Source organism: Hordeum vulgare, chromosome 5H, assembly GCF_904849725.1.
Source record: "Hordeum vulgare subsp. vulgare chromosome 5H, MorexV3_pseudomolecules_assembly, whole genome shotgun sequence".
Lineage (NCBI taxonomy): Eukaryota > Viridiplantae > Streptophyta > Magnoliopsida > Poales > Poaceae > Hordeum > Hordeum vulgare.
In genome coordinates this window covers 499831306-499855300 of record NC_058522.1, presented here as the reverse complement: position 1 = coordinate 499855300, position 23995 = coordinate 499831306, and the positions used below count along the sequence as shown (strand labels likewise).

Genomic DNA, 23995 nt, shown 5'->3' with positions numbered 1-23995 from the left:
ATAAGAAGGTTGAAGCTCCCGACCTCTGCATCATTGTGATGCACACAACCATTTGTTTTGATTATTGAGCAGTATACAAAGCAAATTTAACTATGACCAAACCACCAAATAGGCGTGGTCAAGTGAGCTTGTGTGGGGTTGCGGGTTGTGCAGGAAGGGTCGGATGCAAGTCCGGTCATTCGGGTGCAGTTTTACATAAAGGACCCAGCAAGACATAAAAATAAGAACCCCAAATATGTCAGTTGTCTTCGACAAGAACCATACACACCAAAAAGGACTTTATTGTAGAAAGGATCATCGATGCCGCCATGAGAACTCCTAGAGAGAATTCTTCTTGAGTGAAGCCATTTGAACCACACAACTATAGGGATCTTAAAACGATGAATGCACCTTAGCACTAAGAACTAGGTCCATGGATCAGCGAGAGCTCGATCGGTTGCCAAAGAAGGAAATTACTGCCCGTTGTCACCACGAAGGAAGAAGCCTTGCAGAAGAACCAACGCATCGCAAGGTCAAATCAAATATGCATGCAACCATCAAAGATCCGCCTCCACTCGATCCCCAAAAATTGCAAAGAACACACCCCTAGAATAAGGACGAAGTCGGGAAGACTTATTCGATAGGGAGGTCGCCACCACTGTCTTAACTTCCGAGGACACATCTAGCAGGTTTGCGCTTTTAAGTTGGTATCCAAATCACTAACTACGTTGGCCTGATAAGTGGGTCTAACTAGTCAAAACCGGAGTATTTTGTTAACCAGGCCAAAACTTGACACAATGTGACAACTACAAAGGGGATGGCAAACGAAAGCATTTTGCTGGCAGTTTTAATTATGACGTGAGATCAAAGAGTGACATTTTTTAGAAGAAAATACCTTTCTCAGAAGAAACTGTCATGTTAATGTTATGCATCTTTGAAGAAACTGCCAGCAAAAACATTTGTGTCATCTCTCCAAGCGAATGTTTGCTGCTATCGGTGTCCTTGTTTATTTTCTACCTTTCGAGATGCTCCCTCCTTTTCGATTTATTGGGTTCATCTCATTTTATTGGTTTTTCCATATTATAAGTCTTATTTTCACTTCTTTTTATCACATGTTCACATTCTAATGTGCATTAAATTGATGCATGCAAGGATTAAAAGAAACCAACCAATGCATGTAACCATTCCTACTCATTTAGCGGTCATCCATGCATACATTCCTCTACTCACCATCTACTTGGTTTATGAGATTTTAGATTTAAGCACCGGAAAGAGGGGAGTAATATTCTTAGGCTGGTCATAGTGGGGAATATCATATAGTAGTATCATGCATATGATAATATTGTATGATACTACATTTATAGTGCATAGTATCATAAACTAGTATCATAGATGACCTCATTTATTGACATGCATGACACATATAGCATAGTATTTAACATGTTACGGTATCTATTTATGTTACTCTAACCCTCTCTCTCTCTTCTTTAATTGTCTGCCACATCAGCATGTTTGCTATTTCCAAGTACATGATACTATCTTAGTTACTCCCACTATGGTCAGCCTTAGAGCAAGTACAATAGAGCTGAGTCAGCTGGCTATAAGAAATAAACTAATATTTTTTTGTTTAGTTAGAGGAAAGAGAAGAGGAGAGAGAAGGTAAGCAGGCTCTTAGCTAAGAGCCGGCTCTAGCACGTGCTCGTATGCATTTTGTGAGTATGAGAGGTGAACCATATAATAAAAAAGTAGTACACTTTTGTAATGAACTATTATACATGTTGGCTATAAGATAGGCTATATATGACATGGCAATAGCTTATAGCCAGCAGCTGGCTATACTATTGTACTTGCTCTTAGTAGCAACGGCATACAATTGACAAACAAAGAGCAGGAGGGACTCCAACAAGATTAATTAGTTGCAACTTTCAAGTGACAAACGGATTGATCAACTTTCAAGTCAGAAGAAATCACTCCACTTTTGTGACATGTATTAGGCGGCACATAGACACATAGTACGTAGTACACAACTTGTTCCTATATGGAATGTGTATGTGCCACCAGTATGCATACATACCGTTTTCGACATATGACAAGACCAACACCCAAGCCGATCGAGTAAAGCAAGATTCTACCAAGCCCTTTTTTAACTGTTGGGGAGAACAGAGAAACCGCGAGAGGCTTCTAATAGCAATCCTTTGCGCAAAGCAAGATTCGAAAGCAGCAAGGTAGGTGTACAGTATGCGGGTTGTGTCTCTCAGCTCGGACGACCAAGTGCTCCTCGTGGGCTCAGCCTGTCTCCTCCCTTGGCCGTCACCATCACCGCGGATTAAAAAGAGATCCATAGCCATCCCCATGGACGGAGCTATATATACGCACACGCCACGGTTGCAGCTCCGGCGCACTTGTCACACTGCTCGATCGATGTGCGTTGCATGCTTTGCCTTTGCAACCCCGCCTCCGCCCCCTGCCCAAACCAAAGCCATCACACCGCACGGCCGAGAAAGGGCGAGGTTGGTAGCGCGCTCGCGGCCGGCCTTTTAAGAGCCGGCAGCAGCAGCGGGAGGTAGGAGACGATGGGGAGGCAGCCGTGCTGCGACAAGCTGGGGGTGAAGCGCGGGCCGTGGACGGCGGAGGAGGACCGGAAGCTGATGGGCTTCATCCTCGGCAACGCCGGGCGCTGCTGCTGGCGCGCCGTGCCCAAGCTCGCCGGCCTGCTGCGCTGCGGCAAGAGCTGCCGCCTCCGCTGGACCAACTACCTCCGCCCCGACCTCAAGCGCGGCCTCCTCACCGACGACGAGGAGCGGCTCGTCGTTGACCTCCATGCCAAGCTTGGCAACAGGTAATTAATACTCCCTCTCTATCTATACATAATTGTAGCTGAGGAAAACTAGAGAAAGTAAATGATAATCCATCCCACACTTGCATGCATGTACATATACACAAAGGGAAACATGCATGAGAGTCATCACTTCACACGCATGCATGCATGCATATATGGATCGATGATCACGTAGCAATATGGCGGCTTAGCTAGGCTTATCCTCTAGCTTCTAGGGTAAGAACAAGAATAACCCGCTACAGTAAGATAGGATATATCAGTATCCATGCATTCATATGGTGCTTAGTCAATGTGCACGAAAAGGACCTGACCAATACTATCTGGGGTCGATGGAACTGCCTAGAGAGTAACCAGTATAGATGTATATATGTACTAATGTGAAGTCCCACTCGATCGATCGCTGTTGAGTCCAAACAACTTCAACTGCCAAGAGCACACACACCAAATCTTAGATTACTTGAAACCGAAGTGATCGATCACTCGTGTGAGCTACAAGGTAGTATATGTACGTATTTGTTTTTTAAGGAGCTAGTACTCCCCCGTCTTTATTTACTTCGCATATTAGGTTGTCTAAAGTCAAACTTTATATACTTTCAACAAGATTATAGAAAAATGTATTAGGTATGATTGAAATCAAACTTTATCATTGGATTCATTATTGCATATATTGTTACCTCATACAAATTTGTTACTGTGAATGTTCATATTATTTTCTACAAAGTTGATCTAATTTTATAAAATTTGACATCAGTCAAAGTTAATATGCAGAGGAAATAAAAAAAAGAATGGAGAGAGTACGTAGCTTGAATGCTCGATAGAGACCTATGCATGTGGCATCGATCGTGCCTAGGCAGTACTAGTAAGCAGTAACTATTAGCCCACTCATTGGATCGTAGCTGTGAAGATTTATAAATACTCCAGATACAACTGGAAATTATAAAACCATGGTGAAATATGTCATCGAAGAATAAGCATGACATGCTGGTGACCTATTGCCGCCATACGAGGTTTGTGACCTACGTGTACCACTGATCTACCGTACACACGAACTGATATAGATAGGACAAAAAAAACTATGGGCAAAATGAACTATCCTTCTTAATGCAAATATAAACTTATACCGTATTCATGTGAGTGATAACTAAAACAATGTTAATTAATATGGATAAGAGGAAGTAACAAATTTTAAATTAACACGATTGGTCTCTAGCTCTATCCTGTAGGAATCCTAAACACGGAATATCAGCATATGCAGAGGCCGGGGGAATCCCTTTCCGCAAAAGAAAGTGTCTGTATATATATTGACTGTCCTTCTCGAGCCTACTGGCATACAATGATACAAGTGGCATAGCAGCAAAAATTTCCAGCAATAGCCACTACCTTTTCTTTTTCTTTTAATTTATCCATCACTGTCCAGATGAGTGACCTAGATCGAGCCAGCAGCCACCAGTAGTACCACTAGCTTTGCTCGTGTGGCTGAGGAAACACTAAGCGTTGGATTCAGAAATGGAAAGCGTCACCCTCAGGGTCGAGCTGCCCCTCACGCTTGGAACTTTTTTAAAGGCCACTCTCTCACTCTACCAACCACTTTTGTTATTTTATCACTGATAAAAGGCTACTCAGCTTTAAGAAACAGATGATGTCGATGGAGTGGATAGTGATCTTTGGTTCTCGTGGTACTTCGATATCCCCAAGTTGTTCATGAAAGTGTTGACGAGTTGTGACATGCATATATTTAGCTAGTTAAACAAACATGCGTGATAAAAATGTAATCAACGTTAGAAAGAAACCATGACTTAGTGACAAGGACAAACGTACTCAGTTGGCTTTCATTCTTACATGAGCATCACGTTTGCATGATGTTGTAATGCGCCTGAATTGAAAGGTCCTCATATTTCTCTAATTCGGTTATGTTTTAGAACATATGGACGAAGTTTCATACAGAAATGTTACCGAAAAAATATAGAACAAATAATAATTATAGAAGCATTTTCCATGAAAATTACTACTACTTTTGCCAGTCAATTTATTTTCTTTAATAATCTCCAAAAAATATGAAAGCTTGAATGCACTATTTTAAATATTTTTATCCATTTTCCGTATGTGTATTTAACTTTAGTTTTGTCTTTGGCTCTCTGCAGATGGTCCAAGATTGCTGCCAAGTTACCAGGAAGAACGGATAACGAGATTAAGAACCATTGGAACACACACATAAAGAAGAAGCTTATCAAGATGGGAATCGACCCAGTCACACACGAGCCCCTTGAAGTCCGGAAGCAGCCACTGCAGGCTAGCCTATCAACAACGTCAACACAATCCTCGACGGTCACGATAGAATGCAAGTCCAACAATGGGCAACAATGCCAGCAACATGACACATACTTCAATAGGGACAAGGATGCGTCACTGGGAGATGGCGAGTCCGGCCCACCAGAGTTATCAGGCACAAACACCAACAACACAACGAGTGGTAACAGTGGCATCCATGACCAGGATCCACTCGTGAAGTGGCTGCTGGAAGAGGAGGATGACCTCCCGACCATTGGCATCGTCGAAGAGCCGTGGCTTGACTTCACAGTCGCAAATGATGTTGACAAGTTCAATGTCATTCCCTCCGCCATGTCATGGGACATTGGAGCAACAGATTGGCTGCTCGACTACCAAGATTTTGGGGTAGGGGAGTCGAGTTTGCTTGACGATGCCTCCATTGTTGACAGCTCAAGCGAATCAAACCTCTAGTAGTCTAGTTACATCTAGCTTGCAAACAACTGAAGAAGATGTGAGCTTGTGTTTCATGTCGTACATAGTGTAGATAAGTGCAACAATTAATAAAAGCCATGTTCGTTTGAATCCACTTAATTCTTGGATTGATGTGTTTTGGTAAGGTGTAGAATAGTGTTATGTGCTGCATATTTTCTCCTCAAAGGCCAGGGGGTGAATCAAATGTGCTATTAGAAAGCTATGTTTCCTCTCGAGTAGAGAGATTGTAGAATTCATTTATATGTGTTGTTGTACTTATATCTAGATGCTTCCAATACTAATATTTGGGTTGGAATAAATATATCTATATTTTTTTCTCACTTTGATAATGTATTCTGTCTTACAAATACATGATAAAAGTGAGCTTAGGCTAGAAATTCAAACATGTATTTGAGAATGAGACCTGAACTTCGTTACGATTCTAAGTTGTAGTAGGACAGATTAAACTGGATGCAGATTTACTAGTAAATACAAGTGCATTTCTATCAAAATGATGATAATTTTTATGGCAAAAAAATACATACCAAAAGAATATAGGGAGTTATTTTGGCCATTGTACAATCATGTATGGTCTATGGGTTGTTAATTTTATTGCATCTTTGAAGAGTGTGGGTTCTTACTTGTCTGTTATGCATATGTGGTTTTTAACTTGAGTGCTAATCAAAATGTTTTTGGTAACTAATTTATTGCAAAGTTTGTATGGGTAGTTAACTATTTTCATGGTAGTTATGTTTGGTGTTTTTTAATGTATTAAATATTGAGTATGTAGGCATTATCAATCCAACAACGTAATTGAGTTTTAATTTCGAAGTTAATTAGTCATAAAGATGTCACTCGCTATTTAGTTAAGTTATTTTTCTATTTGAAAGTGTAGGTAATTCGTTGGACGAGAAAGAATAAAAGGTGTAACAATGGAGTAAAGAATGAAAAGTGAGAAGTTAAACTGGTCATTGGATGTGAAATGCAAAAAAGAGATGCGATAATTTTTTTCATAACAAGGGTCGTAAAGGAACCTAATAGATTGTTGAGGGACGTATGCCGATGAAATTTCACTCTTTAGAGGTCTAAAACATATCTTTTACAGCAAACTACTTAATTTCCCTATAAAACAATGATAATTGTACTGCATAGAAGATTGTCCTTCAATAAGGTTAGTATCACAATTTTATTTAGCTTTTTGTTAAAGGGTTGTTTAAAAACATGTGAAATGTATGTTGCAGAAGTCTCTCACATCACTCGATCAATATGCACATATTGAGGATATTAATCGACATGCTATCTAAACATAAGCTCATTGTCGATTCCGCTCAAGTTCATGAATCCTTTGCATGTAAGTCAAGTGATTAACAATTACAGGCTCAGTAGTGTAGAAGCTTGTCATCTCAATCCGCTAAATCATACATATTGCATGTGATAGATCATACTACAAGAGCAAAAGTTACGTCACAAAAAATTGATAATTCCTCTAACCTTACTTTTTGCTCTATATAATTTTAAAAAATCCTACATTTTTGTGATGATGTATATTTGTATGGCAAAACGACATCCCAAAAATGTAGGAAATTTTTGGTAGTTTTTCGGTGGTACTACAATAAATATATGTGGTGTATGTGTTGTTAAGTAATATCATCTTGAATATCATGCATTCTTGATTGTGTGTTATGCATATGCCGTGCTAATCTCGAGGACTAGTCAATGATCTTATTTTGTATATATTCTTCCATTAAAAATGTTGAGGTTCATTGTAGATTTTAGTACTATCTACTGATGTTCATTGCAGTTATGGTGTAAGTTTGTTTGGGCGGTTAACTACTTGCATGTTAGTTGTGCTTAATGATTTATTTTTTAACATATTAAAGATTGAGTGCGTAGGTATTATGAAGTTAGAAAAAATAAAGTTTCATAATATTGCATATGTCGCTTGCTCTTTGATAGAGCCATCTTTTTTCTACTTTTAGCCTAAGAAATTCACTAGACGTAAAAAGAACAAAGTGTAAAACAAAGAGATCAAAGAACATAAAGTAAAAAAAGTTAAACGAATCATTGGATGTGAAATGTAAAAAAGCCTTGGAGATGTGATGGATTTTAAGCTTGTTTTCCCTTACCAGACATCGCAAGAGAGCTGCAAAGATTGTGGAGGAGATGCATGACAATGAGATGGCACTCTCTAGAGGTCGGAGGTATCTGTCACTCATAAATCAGGTCTCCTCTGAAAAATCAATATTTTATAAAAAAAAACTATGTAATTTTCATAGAATACAACGAGAATTCTCCTACATAGAAGATTGTTGTTCAATAAGATTAGTATAAAAATAACTTTTTGCTGAAGGATTTAAAATAATGCAAAATATATGGTGCAAAAGTCTCCCGAAACATTCAATCTTGGGGATGAACACGTCAACAAAATCTTGATTGGTGATGAAATTGAAGGTCACTTGCCCGTTTCTTTATATGTATTAAATCTACATGCAAGCCGTGTAAAAATAGAAGACCTGTGGAATCTTGAACTGAACTTTTATAGGGTAAGACTATATTTGTTTGTGCCGTGACTACGAAGTCTCAGATTATAGACCATTTTTTATAAATTAAGAACGTATGGTTTTTTTTCTCCCGTTGCAACGCACGGGCCCTTTTGCTAGTCAAGATATACATATGTAGAAAATTAATTGACGTGCTATCAGAAGCTTTGGATGAAAGTCTAGACAAAATAAGCAAACAAAAATCTATAGGGGTAATTTATAAACTATTAATTTATAATTATTGTGACTAAGAAAGTTCTAGGAAAAGGAGAACTCCTTAACCATTGCCTTTTGTCTAGTAGACACTGGGGGACGGGGAAGGGCAAACGTGATATATGGATGTTTGGAGGGGGGGGGGGGTGGGGATGCCAAAAAATTCCTAATTTAATCTGTCTAAAAAAGTTTCTTCCTGCTTTAAACTAAGGCTGGGGGCATGGCCCCTGCAACAGTGCACATAACTTCGCCACTGCTAGAGGAAACATCCAGACAACCCTTTTCAAGTAATTCCTGATACAGATCGAATCGCAAGAGCAAAACAGAAAATATATGTTGAAACAACAAAAATATCCATTAAAAGACCTTGCTCGGCATTTCGATGAGTAAAACATTTAAATCATGATGTAATTGAATCGTGCTGAGGGCTTCATCCGTCCGAGTTCGTTACTCCCTCCGTCACGGTTTAAATGATGTGCTTGGAAATTTTCTGAAACCTAAATGGTTATTGATTGACTGTGAAATGAGCTTAAAAATAGCATTCATACTATGTATACTAATTAGTTACTACAAGTAAATGCAATGTGGCTTAAACCTTATCTATTGTAGAAACACACATAAGTTTAACCGTGTCTTCTAAACTATGACGTAGAAAGTAGTCTCTTCTATATTTTTGTCAAATTTTAAGCTTAAATTGAACTAACTCTCATTTGGCCGCTCAAATCTATGGCCAAATTTGATAGCAACAAAAATACAAAGAAACCAATGAGCAAGGATGGAGAAAGTAGCAACCATGCGATGCCTTGAGTGGTACGCGAGGCCTGGCCGGGGCGTGCGACAGCGTACGTGTCCGCGAGGATCCTGTCGGCGTACGTGTCGTGCAGAAACACACGTACTGTACTACGATAGCGTAAGAAGCGGCCGAGTGATGCAGCGGCAAGCGCACGAGGGAGAGCACGAGGGCGCAACACCGAGCCTGACCCTGAAAGCCCGACGGCGACGCGGACGCAGGAGAGCGCACGCACGGGAGAGCAGTGGTTTGTGGACGTCACATGTGTGATTGGACTAACGGGACGCGTGCGAGAACGACGGAAATGTTAACAAATCCGAGCGAGTAGGCCTGGCTACGAGGCTTGTGGAACACCGAGCCATATGTGTTGATGTGAGAGGCAACGAGTGCTGGTTTTCACGGACAATTTTTTCTTTAACCTTTGGGACTAACTAATTCCCGAATTAACCTCAAATTCAATTATTTATTTTTGAATCTGACATCTTTTCATAACGTCAACATACATGACGCGTGGGTTGTTGCACGGAAGACGCTAGAGATCATGGCGTCTCGTATGGAGCCCGCTCGACCGACAGGTCCGTTGACTCGCTGACGTGGCAAAGTGCCAGACGCCATGGACCCTGAAGTCTGGTCTCTAGACCGAAACACCGTGGACCTTGGCGTCTCGTTCTGGTAAGCGAAATATCCCACGAGGACTCGTCCGCTGACATGGGCGAGACCAAGGTGGCGCGGCGGCTCGCGCTCGCGAGATCCGCGGCGTGGAAGCGCTCACGGGACGACGCGCGGCGGGAGTGCGGGTGTCGGGAGGAAGCGCGGCGGCTCGCGGTCGCGAGATCCGTGGCGAGGACGCACGACGGGTGGGGGCGGCGGTGGTGGCCCGGCGAGGGCGCGGCCTGGGCGGCCCGTCAAGGGCGTGACGCGGTGCCAGGCGGCCTGGGCCTCGCGGCGGCGCGTCTGCAGGTGGGGGGCGACGCCTGCTGCGGCTGGAGACGGCCAGACGAGGCCCGTCCCGGTCACGGCGGGTGCCGCTGCGGCGCGGACGCGGTGGCTGCAGGCGGGGTTGATGTGGTCTGCAGCGGTGGCTACGGGCGGGGCCGGCCAGATCTGGGCCCTTCCTCGCCGTGGCTGATGCGTGCAGCGGTGTGGACGTGGTAGCTGCGAGCAGGTGGTGGAGCGGTTTGCCGCGGTGGCCGCGGACGGTTTGCCGCGGTGCTGCAGGGGGCTGAGGCTGGACGCCGGGGCGGCCCCGGAGCTCGGGCGTCGTTCCTGCTGGGCGGCGCGGTGGTGTTGGCTGCGGGCCAAGAGAGAGCATCCTATCGTGCTGCGGCGATGGGGATGCAAGTTTTCGCTGCCTGGGTGGCTGATGCGTGTAGGTGCAGCGTAGAGGAGTTCCGAAGGTGGGCTGACGGATTGGCTGTTGACCAGAGGATTTCGAGGGCTGGGTGAAAACCCGTTTCTGGCCATGGCTGGAGCATGTGACAGCGGCGTCCGTGGACGCCGTGACCTTCCTGAAGGCGTCGACGGGACGCTCTCTCTTCCTCTGCGAGGGACAACTCCGGAGGAAACTCCAGACCCGAGGGTCGGTCGTTGGCGGCATTTGACGTCGCTCCCCTCTTGAGGGCATCGATTTTGGAGGTTAATCTGGTCAGAGGGACCAAGGCGTGTGTTGGGAGGTTAGGTGGTGGAAAGCGTTGTTGTGGCGTCGAGGCTGTTGTGGCAACGATGATGGGGCGAGTGAAGTCGGAGGCGTTGCGGTGGTTGCGGTAGTCGGCTCTTCTCCGACGTGTCCGTGAGATTACCTCGGTTTTGTTTGTTGCGGTGAAGTCAGAGCTGCGTCGGCGGGGCCCTGTGGCAACGATGACAGGCAGTAGTTGGTCCGTTCGGTGGTCTTCCACGGCGCCAGCCTGGCATAGTTCTTCTTTGAATCTTTCCTTCAGAGTCGGAGCTGTCTGCCATAGAGTTCTGGAGGCAGGCGGGAGCGGCCTGCCTCGAGCACCCATTCCGGGAATCACCGGGAGAAGTTACGTAGCTTTTTTCTGGGATGTTGTTCCCTTTTTTCCTCTTCTTCTTTTTTTCCTTGATCCTTAGGATCAATCCCACCTTGTTGTAGCCCGCCTTTCTACCTGCTTTGTTCAATATAAGCCAGCCAGCTGCTGGATCTTTCAAAAAAAAACATCCCACGAGAGAGTGGATAGGACCCATCCCATTCACTCTTCCCAATCCAACCCGAGCTTGCTCCTTCCATTTCACTCTTCCCCTCTCTCCAACACCTCAAGCCACCTGTCAAATCCTTCCCAAAAGGTGATTTTCTTAGGTGGATCTTTCCATCACTTTGTTGCTTGTGGTAATCACCCTTGAATCATCCATTTTTTTGTGAAATCTTGTTGTTTTGCTAGATTTTTGACATCTTGGAGAAACCCTAGTTCATGTTTTTTTTCCTATTTTTGGTGTGTTTGAGTATCTTGTTTATCTTTCGTAATAGGGATGAGTTTGTTGTAGTAGAAATATTTGCTTCATGAGTAGAAAGTTTGTGGTTTAGGGTTAATTGGTGTTTAGGTTTAACATTCATTAGTGTATCTTAATTAATGTCATTTTTTGAACATAGTTAATAATTTAGTGTTGATATGATTTGGGTATAATGGATTATTTCTAGACAACCAACAATTGTCATTGATGTGTTTAATTCATTCATGTTGTCTTTAGATGGGGAGACTTGTTAATGTTCATTATATGGAAAAGAAGGCATTCTTGACTAAGAGCAAGTACAATAAGGTTTCGTAACCGGGCTATAAGGATTAGAATATTTTATCCTTGCTTAGTTGAAGGAGAGAGATGAGGAGAGAGAAGAGAAGCGGGTGAGTAGCCAGGTGCAGCACGAGACCCAAGACACTTTGTGAGATTATAAGGTGGGTCAACTACTACTAAAGTAGTACACATCTAAAACTTCCTATTTGTATATGTCGGCTATTAGGTTGGCTCTATATGACATGGCAACTCCTTATAGCCAATTGTTGGCTATATTATTAACCATGCTCTAACAATGCCGACACGGATGTGGAAGCAATTTTTTTTTATACAAGCCTTAGCTATGATGAGGTTGTTGCAAAAGTGAGACATGTCTTAGAGTGGATGGACCCCAATGATGGTGTTAAGTTAATAGGAAGGTACGATATTGGAGTTGGAGCCAAATCTCGCTTGAAATGTATGCCTATCACCTCTGACTTGCATTGAGATGTGTACAAGGAAAAAGTTGCCCAATCAGAAGACAAGTCACTTGAATTGTTTGCCACCAAGGTTGAACCTCCTTGGTTTGCAATTGACTTGAACATGTGTGTCTCTTTCCCAATGACCGAGAGGACGAGTGTTCCTTTTGTTGAGCATAGGATTGTGATTGATGCCTTCAATGCTTATAGCTAACCACCAACTAGCCAAGAAAATGAGGTTCAATTGTATGCCCCTAATGCTTGTAGACAACCACCAACTAGCCAAGCAAATGAAGTTGATGTGATTGCTAGTGAGAAAGTAATTCAAGAGGATGGTGATGGTGATGCGGATGGGGATTTGGATGAGCTAGAGGAAGGGTTCACTACTAGGGAAAACCCTAGCAGTAGCACGGGTATTTGGTGTATCAGTAGCGTAGGTTACCGCGGTACTGATACGGCGCTACAGCTAAAGCTTATCAGTAGTAATGTCTAGCGCTAAAGAGCGCTGCTACTATATTTTCTCATATTATTATTTTTCTACGTATTTGCAATGTTTATGTACAGGTTTCATACAGTATTCTAATCATATAATAAACATGCAATATGCTCATCATATCATACACATAATAGTCTCATCATATCATCCAACACAAATCATGTCGTCACGTCATAATCACGATATAGCTATACAAGTTACATGACATGTCTCATCAAACATAATGTAGTACTTCTTGAGGCATCGGTTCGTATCCCTCTCTCGCACTAGCGTGAACCTAAACTAACTACTCGATGTCGCTCGGAAACCGGAAACCAGTACACCTGGACCTGACACTCCGGCCACTCGTCGTATACTCCTGGCGTAGCACTCTTCGCCATCGATGATCTATGCACCTGCATCGTCACATGATGAGTTGATGATATACAACATATATAGTTGAGCAACAGAAAGAGACAGACTTGGCAAAAATAGAAGCAACATATCATAAGCATACAAAGTTCATCGTACCCAAAATGCCCTAACTAGAGTGATCTTCGCTAGTTGAGGAAGACGGTTTAATTACATCACAAATAAAGTTTCGTCATGCATAACTCAAAGTTTCGTCATAGAGGAAGTATGGACTAAACAGGCACATTGTCATATATCGTCAATCACTCCAACATGTCGTGCCATCCATCCAAGTCAGGGAGATAGTCCCCGAGCGCAGTGAAAGGCTTCAGGTCGAGACGCTGAGCGGCTACGCATGTTCGGACGTCTTCCCTCGACATTTGCCCTTCTTCGTAGAACATCCCTGTTTTTTCGAGGACCTCCTTCATGATGATTTGGGCAAGTTCATGCTGGATGTGATAGAACTTAGCTCGGAGTCAATGATCCGGGATATCTCCTAGGTTCTTTGCCCATTGCAGAATATGGGCATCGCCGGATCTAGGTGACATGCGAAGGTTCTGTTGATCCCGTCTGAACTCCTGCATGTGGTGGAGGATATAGAATCCATCACTCATAGTACCACTCGGTTGCTGGATGCAGTAGAAGTCAGTCTTATGGGCGAAGCAGGGCGCACGGTTCCTTGTCTCTCCACCCCGTACGCCGTACAGAATGATAGCATTGTCGAGAACAGACTTGATGTGGGTGTAATCCTTTTTCTTCATGTTCTTCGACGAGTCCATGTAAAGAGCGTGGGAGACTCGGGGGTAAAGGATGATGAGGACGGCGCGCCCATCGCTGCGCAAAATAAGTACACCTCAAATTAGCCTCCACGTGTGCAAATGAAATGGCTGAAATGGAAGGAAGGATATCTGCGCGGATGACTTACATGGGATGATAAGGCACGAGAATCGTCTCCTTGTCCTTATTGCCGACCATGAAATCGGTGATGTAGTTACTCGCGTATTCACGGTGCTCTTTGCAGACTGCCAAGAAGCTCTCGTGCATGAAGTACGGGTCAGCGACACAGATATAAGGTATCTGCTCAATCCTGATGATGTAGTTCATGTGCAAGGCAAAAAGGCGGAAAAACATAAAATCCAGCTTTTTCACGTGAAACATGTTGAAGATGTAATCAAATCGAAGGAAGAACTTTTCTACGGGGAATGTGTCGACGTACAACCTTTGTTGCGGCATGTTAACCACGTCGAGCGGGTATCCTGGATTTTGCGAGGCGATCAGGCTTTTCTCTCTCTGCAGCACATCGTCATGAAGTCTCCTAAGATCGCCGTATATGGCCTCTAACGCTGCCTTAGGTAGGATTGGTTCACCGGGGATATGGTATTCCGCAACACCCATGACAGGTATACGGTCTCGAACCCGAGGCTGCGGAGGCAGCCGGATCATAGAAGCAACTTTTTTGCCTTTCCTCGCTCTCTTCCTATGCTTCTTTGCTACTGGAAGGTCGTCTATAATATGTTCAGCCTCGGGAGGCAGAAATTCAGGCACCGACTCATGACGCTCAAACCCTGAGTACTCATACTACTGAGCCATCAATCCTCCATTGTCATAGGCGCCAGTATTGAGATACTGTAGAGTGTCATCGTCATCCTCATCAATGGCATCGATATCATGCATTCCTTCTTTGTTGGCGGCAACGTCATCAGGGACTAATGGAGCCTCTTCCTTACCCGTCCACTATCACCCGGCACGACAGATGACGCTAATTGGGTAGGTGGGGTGTTGATGTTCATACCTTGCTGAGGCTGCGTGGTCGTGGGTGTGCTCTCGGCCGCCTCCAGACGAAGCCTACCTGTTCCAATCGCCAAGCTGCCGCGGGGTCTCGTCGTTGTCTCCCCCTAGTAACGGAGGAGCCAAATTCTCGTGGCCCGGTTTGACACTCGCCATGGAAACCTTGAAGACGTCAGGGGGGACCGGATGGCTCTGGAACAATTGTTCCTTTGGCTTCACTATCATTGCCTTCCCCACGTCCACCTTCTGGCCGCGGATGGTGTACAATATGGTGCACGGGGAAAGGTTGGCCTGCAAAGACATGTTTGCGACGTGAGACATCTAAAAGGCAATAGAAACGGGAGATTGCACATTTATTGAAGAGGGCCGGTGTGACAGGTACCGTGAGGTCGTCGAGCTCAGCCAAAGACGAAGCACCGCCGAGCACGTCCGAGGCGGAGGACGGGCTGCTATGAGCAGGTGCGGGAGCCGGTGCAGGAGCTGGTGCAGGAGCGGGTGCAGGAGCTGGTGCAGGAGCAGGTGCTGGTGCAACGCTAGTCGAGCTCCTCCTGAAGAAGTTGGAAAGGGAAAAGTCGGCTGCCTCTTTATTTAGATTTTACCTACCCCACCTCACGATATCCCGAACCAAGACACCATACGAAGCTGCAATATCCTGTTTTGCAGTAGCTACCGCTGCTGCGACCGCAATCACAACCTTCTTGTCGATGTTTTCTTCATTTGACCTCCGTCTTTCCTTTCTCTCCTCCGTGGTCTCACGGTAGTACTTCTTCCACGTGGCGCCGTCTCCGACGCCGTGCACACGTCCATACGACAGCCGAGTGTCCACCGGGAGTCCTTTCAATATGTTCAAGGCCCGGTTGAATGGGTTGTCCCACTTGGGCCTCGCCAACGCCTGCGACGGCGTGTCACTTTTGGCCGCGATCCTGTGCTGCTCTCTCTACAAAAGGAACAAGGATCATTCACAGATATGACTAAACGTGCAGTCGAATTGATCAGAAGTTAAAAATTACCAGCAGTCTCATGAACTCCGTCTGTCTCACTGGGTCCTAATGGTATCGGGCCCTCAGGACGCCACGCTCACGCGGGACGGTGAACTCTGCCAAGGGGTCTGGGATGCCCAGACTTTCGCATTTCGCGTCCTCCTTGGCCCATATGGACCTCTTCCCTGCGTAACCACGGCTTCCGAGGTGGTGGCACCCCATGTTCCTCTCTTGAAGCCCCTTCATGTACTCCGACTTTTCTTTGCCAGCTTCGGCAATGCAAGCCGCCTTGAATATTTCAAACTGCTCTTCCGTAATTGTCGGATTATCCTTTACAATCTCGGGGTAGGGTTCCTGTTTGTCGATGATCCTTGCTTTTACCCTTACTTTCCAGGCGGACAACGCGCCGCTAAACTTGCCCGTGGCGCGTTTGTTTATCTTCTTCATTGTCGGGTCTTTATCTGGATTTTCATAATTGATTTCATCCCGGCCCGGGAACAAGAACACCTGGTGCAGCTTCGTTAGGAGGGACTGCCTCATATCTGGTATCTTCCATAGTTTTGCATCGTTGATGGTGGCGGTTGCCCATAGGATGCAGCCTATTTGATTGCTGAAGCATGCGCGCGCTTCCGCAGGCTGTTTTGGCTCAAAATTGCCATCGTCCACCTCTCTGACCACCAGTCTAGTAGTGATGAGCTTGTTTGGACGTTGTTGCCTCTTTGATTTCGGTTCTATACCGGCTTCGCCAGGCTCAGTGCCGGTCTCGGCGCCGGTGTCAGTCTCAGCGCCGGTCTCGGTGCCGGTGTCAGTCTCGGATCTGACAGGTGGGCCCTGCAACAACCGTTGCTCATCGAGAAGGTTCAAATAGGCGTCTGCGCCGCGTAGACGTTGCAATCAACAGAACCATGCCCTTCTTCGTTGCTAGCCATGTTTCCTATGATTAAATCTAGTCAATTAATTCTAGACCTAATAAAATGAATAATGCCATAAAAAGGCCAATTTTTGCAGGAATGTTGATTCATTCCCGTTGCGGCAAATCCTGTGCACTCGATATTTCCTAGTTTGTAGCACAAGTCATGCCGAAATTCACGGAAATTTTCGGCATGACCTTTGCTACAAACTGGACAAATAGAGCCCTGAAATTTGCCAGAATGGAAATGAATCAAGATTTCGGCAAAACATAGGCCACTCGGAATCATTCCCTGCAAACAACAAAAGTCCACTTGGGCACAATCGAACCACTTCAATGAAAAGATATAACATGACCACTTCGAAGAAAAGAAAATAAGCTAACTAGAAGAACTCGGAATTTTCTGTTTTCTTCTTATTATTATTTTTCTTCTTCTTCTTTCCTTCTCTTTTTTTCTTATTCTTTTTCTTCTTCTTCTTCTTCTTCCTTCTTTTCCTTTTTCATCTTCTTTCTTCTCCTCTTCCTCCTCTTCTTCTTCTCCTCCTCCTCCTCTCCACTTCTCCTCTTATTCTACTCTTCTCTTTTCTTATTCTTCTTCTTCTTCTTCTTCTTCTTCTTCTTCTTCTTCCTTCTCCTCCTCTTCTTCTTCATCTTTTTCTTCTTCTTCTTCATCTTCTTCTTCCTCCTTCTACTTATTCTTCTTTTGTTCTTCCTCTTTTTTCCTATTTTTCTACTTCTTTTAATTATGAATAATTAACTAAAACATATCACTAATCTAATCTAGCACTAAACCTAAGAGCAAAAAAGAAGAAAAAATAGAAAAAAGCTCATGGGAGGGCGCTAGGGTGTCGGACGGCAGGGTGCGAAGGAGGGCGTCAGGGTGCTGGGGAGGGGGTCACCGGTGCTAGGCAGGGCGGTGCACAGGGAGGGGGGTCACCGACGCGGGGGAGGTGCGGCAGCCGGTGAGGCTGGTGCGGTGGACCGGAGGGAGCAAGTGGGAGGGGGCGGCGCACGAGAAGGGGTCGCCGGTGCTGGGAAGGGGGCGCACGGGGAGGGGTCGCTGATACGTCTCAAACGTATCTATCATTTCTGCTTGTTCCATGATCTTTTGGGTGACACTGTTATATGTTTTGCTACACTTTTATATCATTTTACACATATTTGGACTAACCTACTAACTCAGTGCACCCAGTGCCAGTTTATGTCTGTTGATGTCTATTTTGCAGGGGCTTTTACCCAATTTTCCGAAGCCTGAAAAATTCCAGAAAAAATATATAAAAAATCAGCGAAACAGAAGCTTCCAAATCACCGAAGATGGGCTAGAGGGGGGCCAGGGGCCTCCCAGGCGGCCTGCTGGCGCGGCCAGGCCCTAGGCCGCGCCAGGAGGTCGCCTGGGTGGGTCCCACCTCCTCCGGTGCCCTCCTTTCGCCTATATTTAGAGTCCCGAGAGAAAACCCTTATAGAACTTCTGGAATCGCAAATTTTCCATCGCTCCGCCGTCGCAGCGTTTTCGAGATCGGGAGCGTCGGGTGACCTCTTCCCGGCACCATGCCGGAGGGAGGATTGACCTCCGGGAGCTTCTCCACCGCCATGGACACTTCCGGGACATGGCGTGAGTAGTTCTCCTTGGAACATGAGTCTATGACCAGTAGCTATGTGATGTCTTCTGTGCAATCTTGTGCTTCGATGGTTAGTCCTTGTGAGCTTCCCTACATGATCAAGGCATCTATGTAATTCTCTTGCTTTTGTTCAGATTGTTATGAGTTATATATTTGATTATCCTTTTATATTATGTTCCTTAGTGATTCATGCATGTTCTCTGTTGTTATTTATTGCTTTGGCCAAGTAGTAGATTGTAACTCCAAGAGGGAGCATTATGCATGATTGTGGGTTCATGCCCCTCGATGTCTAGCTTGAGTGACAGAAACATGAAACTAGGGGATGTGCTTGTTGCCACCACGGAGAAAATAGCGGTGCTTGTGACCAAGGTTGCAAGGATTGTTTACCTTACGCATAGTTCGTTAATGCAGTTGTCCGTTGCTTTGAGTTTACACTTTGGGTGGGGCTCGCAACTTAATATCGGCGAGATGTTCTGGATAAATATATCAAGGTGTATGATTAGTAAGTAGATGCTGATGAATAAACGGTCTACTTGTCTTCGCGTACTGCCCATTACTATTGAACCTCTAACTATCAAGTAGCATAATTAGCATTGCGGTGCGATCATAATTCTATCAATTGCCCTACTATGATTTGTTTACCCAAGCATAGTTGTTTATCGTGTTTTGGGAGAGAGACATCACTAGTGAACATCATGTGACTCCGGTCCATATCACCATCATTGTTTACACCTCCATCATTTAGCGCTTTCATTTACTTTTCCGTTGCAATCACTATTACCTTCCCGCTTGTGTTTTGATCCTTTGCAGACTACAAGGCCAGAGAGATTGACAACCTCTTTGTACTCGTTGGGAGCAAAGTTATTTGTTGTGTGTGCAGGTCCACGTCTTCTGCTAGCGCCAGGGTGGAAGACACCTACTTGTTGAGCCTAGGAGTCCTCCCGGTTTGATAAACCTTACAGTCTCCGTGTAAGGGAAATCTGCTGCTGACTACATCTCCACCTTCCACTTGGGGTAACCAACGAGGGGCGAGACGTATATCCATCAACTCGTCATCAAGAAAATTTATGGCGCCGTTGCCAGGGACTCCAGTCTTCAAGATAGGGGAGTTGCACGCTATCTTTTACCTTTGCTTTTTAGTCTTGCTAGTTTGCTTTTTAGTTTTTGCTTTAGAGTCTCATACCAAAAACCACAAAAAAAGTATTTGCTTTGTTCTTGCTTGCTGCTGCTGCTATGGGTTCCACTGAGAACACCAACTTGTGTGACTTCACTAGTCACAACAACAAGGATTTTATCTGCACTCCTATTACTGCTCCTGCCACTGGAGCCACGTCCTATGAGATTAAACCTACTTTACTGAACCTAGTTATGAAAGATCAATTCTCCGGTGCTCGAGATGATGGTGCCTTTTCCTTTCTCCTTGAGAGGAGGAGCCAAAGTGTGGCTTCAATCTTTGCCTAGGAATAGCATAGATTCTTGGGATAAGTGCAAAGATGCTTTTATTGGGAAGTATTACCCGCCTGCTAAGATTCTCCAGTTGAGGAGTAACATTACGAATTTTTGGCAATTGGATAATGAACATGTTGCTCAAGCTTGGGAACGTATGAAATCTCTTGTTAAGAATTGCCCTACACATGGTTTGACTACTTGGATGGTTATCCAAACTTTCTATGCAGGATTGAACTTTACCTGGTGGAATCTGTTAGACTCGGCCACGGGAGGAACCTTTATGTCAACTACACTTGGTGTTGCCACAAAGCTATTGGATGAGATGATGACAAATTATTCTCAATGGCACACCGAGAGAGCTCCAACAGGTAGTAAGGTAAACTCTGTTGAGGAGATTTCCTCTCTTAATGATAAAGTTGACATGATCATGACTTTACCTACTAAGCAAGATCCTATTGATCCTCATGATGTTCCTTTAAATTCTTTGGTTGCTCAAGAAAGAGAGAAAGTGGATGTTAATTTTATCTCTAGGAACAACTTTAATAACAATGCTTATAGGAGTAATTTTGGTAGCAATCCTAGACCGTTTCCATCCAATAACTATGGGAACAACAACAATTATCCTAGCACCAAAAACTCCACTTCTGAATTAGAGAGCATGCTTAAGGATTTTATCACTTATCAAATAGCCTTCAACAAGAGTGTAGAAGAGAAACTAGAAAAATTAGATAGTCTCTCTTTGAAGGTGGACAACATAGCTCATGATGTAGAGATGCTTAAAATTAGAACTTCCCCACTTGAGGAAAGGTACACCACACCCATGAATGCTATCCAAGTCCAAATTAATGAGAATATAAGAGTGCTAGCCAAACTTAAAGAGAGATGGGCTAGATAAAAAGAAGAGTAAGAGATAATTAAGAGCCTCCCTACACACACTATCATTGCTACTATACAAGTTGTTGAGGATCTCAAAACTTTTAGCACCCATCGCACTCCTAAGCCCAATGGAGCTATTAATGGTGATGCTAATACCTCTACTATAGGATAAGAAGGTCCTTTGAATTTAGAGAGTACCAAAAGAATGAACTTAGATGACATTACTACCACTTTAATTAATGGTAGTAATCTTGATTTTGACAATTGTAGTCTCTCCGAAGTTATCACCTTTTTGCAAAGAATGACTAAAGACCCCCACACTAGTACACTCAATATTGCCTTCACCGAGCATATTACCAATGCTCTTATCAAAGCTAGGGAGGAGAAGCTCAAGCTAGAGACTTCTATTCCTAGAAAACTAGAAGATGGTTGGGATCCTATGATCAAAATTAAATTGAATAATATCTCTTGCTTTGCTTTATGTGATGTTGGAGCTAGTGCCTCCGTTATGCCCAAAAGAATGTATGATATGCTTGATTGGAAACCTTTTGATCCATGTTCTTTTGGTGTCCGTCTCGTTGATTCTTCCATAAAGAAACCTTTAGGGAGAATTGATGATGTGCTTATTATTGTGAATGATAATTATGTGTCCGTTGATTTTCTTATTATGGACATTGAATGTGATCCTTCATGTCCAATTATTTTGGGATGTCCTTTTCTCCGCACCGTTGATGCTATCATTGACATAAAAGAGGGAACTATTAAATTCTAATTTCATCTTAAAAAGGGAATGGAACACTTCTCTGGAAAGAAGATTAAGTTACCTTATGAGTCCGTTACTCGGGCAAGTTATTCTTTTGGAGTTGATAACACTTGATCTTCTAGCATTATGCCTAGATCAAAGGCATAAAAGAAAGTGCTTGTTGGGAGGCAACCCAATTTGTTTTTACTTTCTGTTTAGTGGTCTTGATGCTTGTTACTACTGTAGCAGCATAATTGTATCTTTATTTTTAAGCTTTGTGCCAAGTTATAGCCTCCGATTGCAAGAAAGTTCAAAATATTTGACATGTTGTCCAGAAACAGATTAAGTCTGCTTGACGGACAAATTCGCCAGAAACCACCATGATCTATATAATGGCCTTTCTAGAATCTGTTCTGAGTTTTTTATTTGAGTTGCAGAAGTGCCCCGAATAAATTATTTACTACCTGTTGTTCTGTTTTTCACAGATTCTGCCATGTTTTGTGTTTTCATTGTTTTGCAAATCCTAAGCTTACTTTTTATTTGGAAAAACCTTTTGGCATTCATAAGAAGAAGTAGCTTTTCATGAAAATCTTTATTTCCAGCAGGTAATGAATTATTTTATTAAGGGAACTAACCACTCTAATCAGCTTATGATGAGTTTCGTATGAAGGGAGTTTTCAAGTATGCGATGGGAGATGATGAAAGAAGATACAGGAGTGTCAAGCGCTCAAGCTTGGGGATGCCCCCATGCACCCCCATAAATATTCAATGGAGACTCAAGCGTCTAAGCTTGGGGATGCCCCCGTGCATCCCCTTCTCTATCGACAATCATTAGTTCGTCCATCTCCATGTTATATTTTTATCACTTCATATGATATCTGTTATGCTTGGAGCGCCCCGCTCTTTACTTTTTAGTTCGTTTTAGTTTTGCTTGTTGTATATTTGATTATCCTTTTATATTATGTTCCTTAGTGATTCATGCATGTTCTCCATTGCTATTTATTGCTTTGGCTGAGTAGTAGATTGTAACTCCAAGAGGGAGCATTATGCATGATTGTGGGTTCATGCCCCTCGATGTCTAGCTTGAGTGACAGAAATATGAGACTAGGAGATGTGCTTGTTGCCACCAAGGAGAAAACAACGGTGCTTGTGACCATGGTTGCAAGGATTGTTTACCATACGCATAGTTCGTTAATGCATTTGTTCGTTGCTTTGAGTTTACACTTTGGGTGGGGCTCGCAACTTAATACCAGCGAGATGTTGTGGATAGATATGTCAAGGTGGATGATTAGTAAGTAGATGCTGATGAATAAAGGGTCTACTTGTCTTGGCATACTTTCCATTACTATTGAACCTCTCACTATCAAGTAGCATCATTAGCATTGCGGTGCGATCATAATTCTGTCAATTGCCCAACTTTGATTTTTTTTACCCAAGCATAGTTGTTTATCGTCTTTCGGGAGAGAGGCATCACTAGTGAACATCAGGTGACTCCGGTCCATATCACCATCATTGTTTACACCTCCATCATTTACCGCTTTCATTTACTTTTCCGTTGCAATCACTATTACCTTCCCGCTTGTGTTTTGATCCTTTGCAAACTACAAGGCCGGAGAGATTGACAACCTCTGTGTACTCGTTGGGAGCAAAGTTATTTGTTGTGTGTGCAGGTCCACGTCTTCTGCTAGTGCCAGGGTGGAAGACACCTACTTGTTGATCCTAGGAGTCCTCCTGGTTTGATAAACCTTACAGTCTTCGTGTAAGGGAAATCTGCTGCTGACTACATCTCCACCTTCCACTTGGGGTAACCAACGAGGGGCGAGAAGTATATCCATCAACTCGTCATCAGTCGCCGGCGGCGAAGAGGGGCGAGGGAATTTGGGGAAGAAGTGGTGGCCGGGGGGGCGGGGAGAGAAACCGCGTGGGGGTTAAGTCAAAAGTAGCAGTAGCGCGTGTAAAGAGACAATGCTATAGCTAAGTTAGCTATAGCGCTTTATGAAAAGCGCGCTACTGCTATAAACTTAGCAGTAGCGCAGTTCAGGCTCACGCGCTGCTACAAAAAACTTAGCGGTAGCGCAGTTCAGGCGCACGCGCTACGGGTATTCGTAGCCTACCGGCTTAGTAGTGGGAATTTTAGTAGTAGCACTTTTCCTAGGACACGCGCTGCTGCTACACACTTATCTGTAGTGCGGTTCAGGTGCACGCGCTACTGGTAATTAGCAGTAGCGCTTTATTTTAACAAGCGCTACTGGTAAGATTCTGTGTATAAGCTTTTCCCTAGTAGTGGTTTCATCGTATTGTTGTTGGTGACTTGGATGCGTACATAGCGCAAAACAAGATGGATCATGAGTTACCTTTTAGGCGTCTATATGGCTATGACTCAGATGGCAAAGGTCGTGAGGAATAATTGTACGAGGATGGATTCATGAAGGAGGAAAACCA

General features: G+C 43.9%; 1 protein-coding gene across 1 annotated transcript; it reads left to right on the top strand.

The window, feature by feature from the left end:
• Positions 1 to 2360: 2360 nt before the first annotated feature.
• On the top strand, positions 2361 to 5672 carry LOC123400075 (MYB-like transcription factor ODO1). Its single transcript, XM_045094474.1, has 2 exons — positions 2361 to 2818; positions 4960 to 5672. The coding sequence occupies exons 1-2, from the start codon at positions 2553 to 2555 to the stop codon at positions 5555 to 5557; spliced, it is 864 nt and encodes a 287-aa protein (XP_044950409.1). The 5' UTR covers positions 2361 to 2552; the 3' UTR covers positions 5558 to 5672.
• Positions 5673 to 23995: the final 18323 nt, after the last annotated feature.

Excerpts from the sequence above, each read along its gene's own strand:
- LOC123400075 (XM_045094474.1), top strand. The coding sequence starts at position 2,553 with ATGGGGAGGCAGCCGTGCTGCGACAAGCTGGGGGTGAAGCGCGGGCCG. Across the intron at positions 2,819-4,959 it reads CATGCCAAGCTTGGCAACAG|ATGGTCCAAGATTGCTGCCA; the intron begins GTAATTAATACT and ends GGCTCTCTGCAG.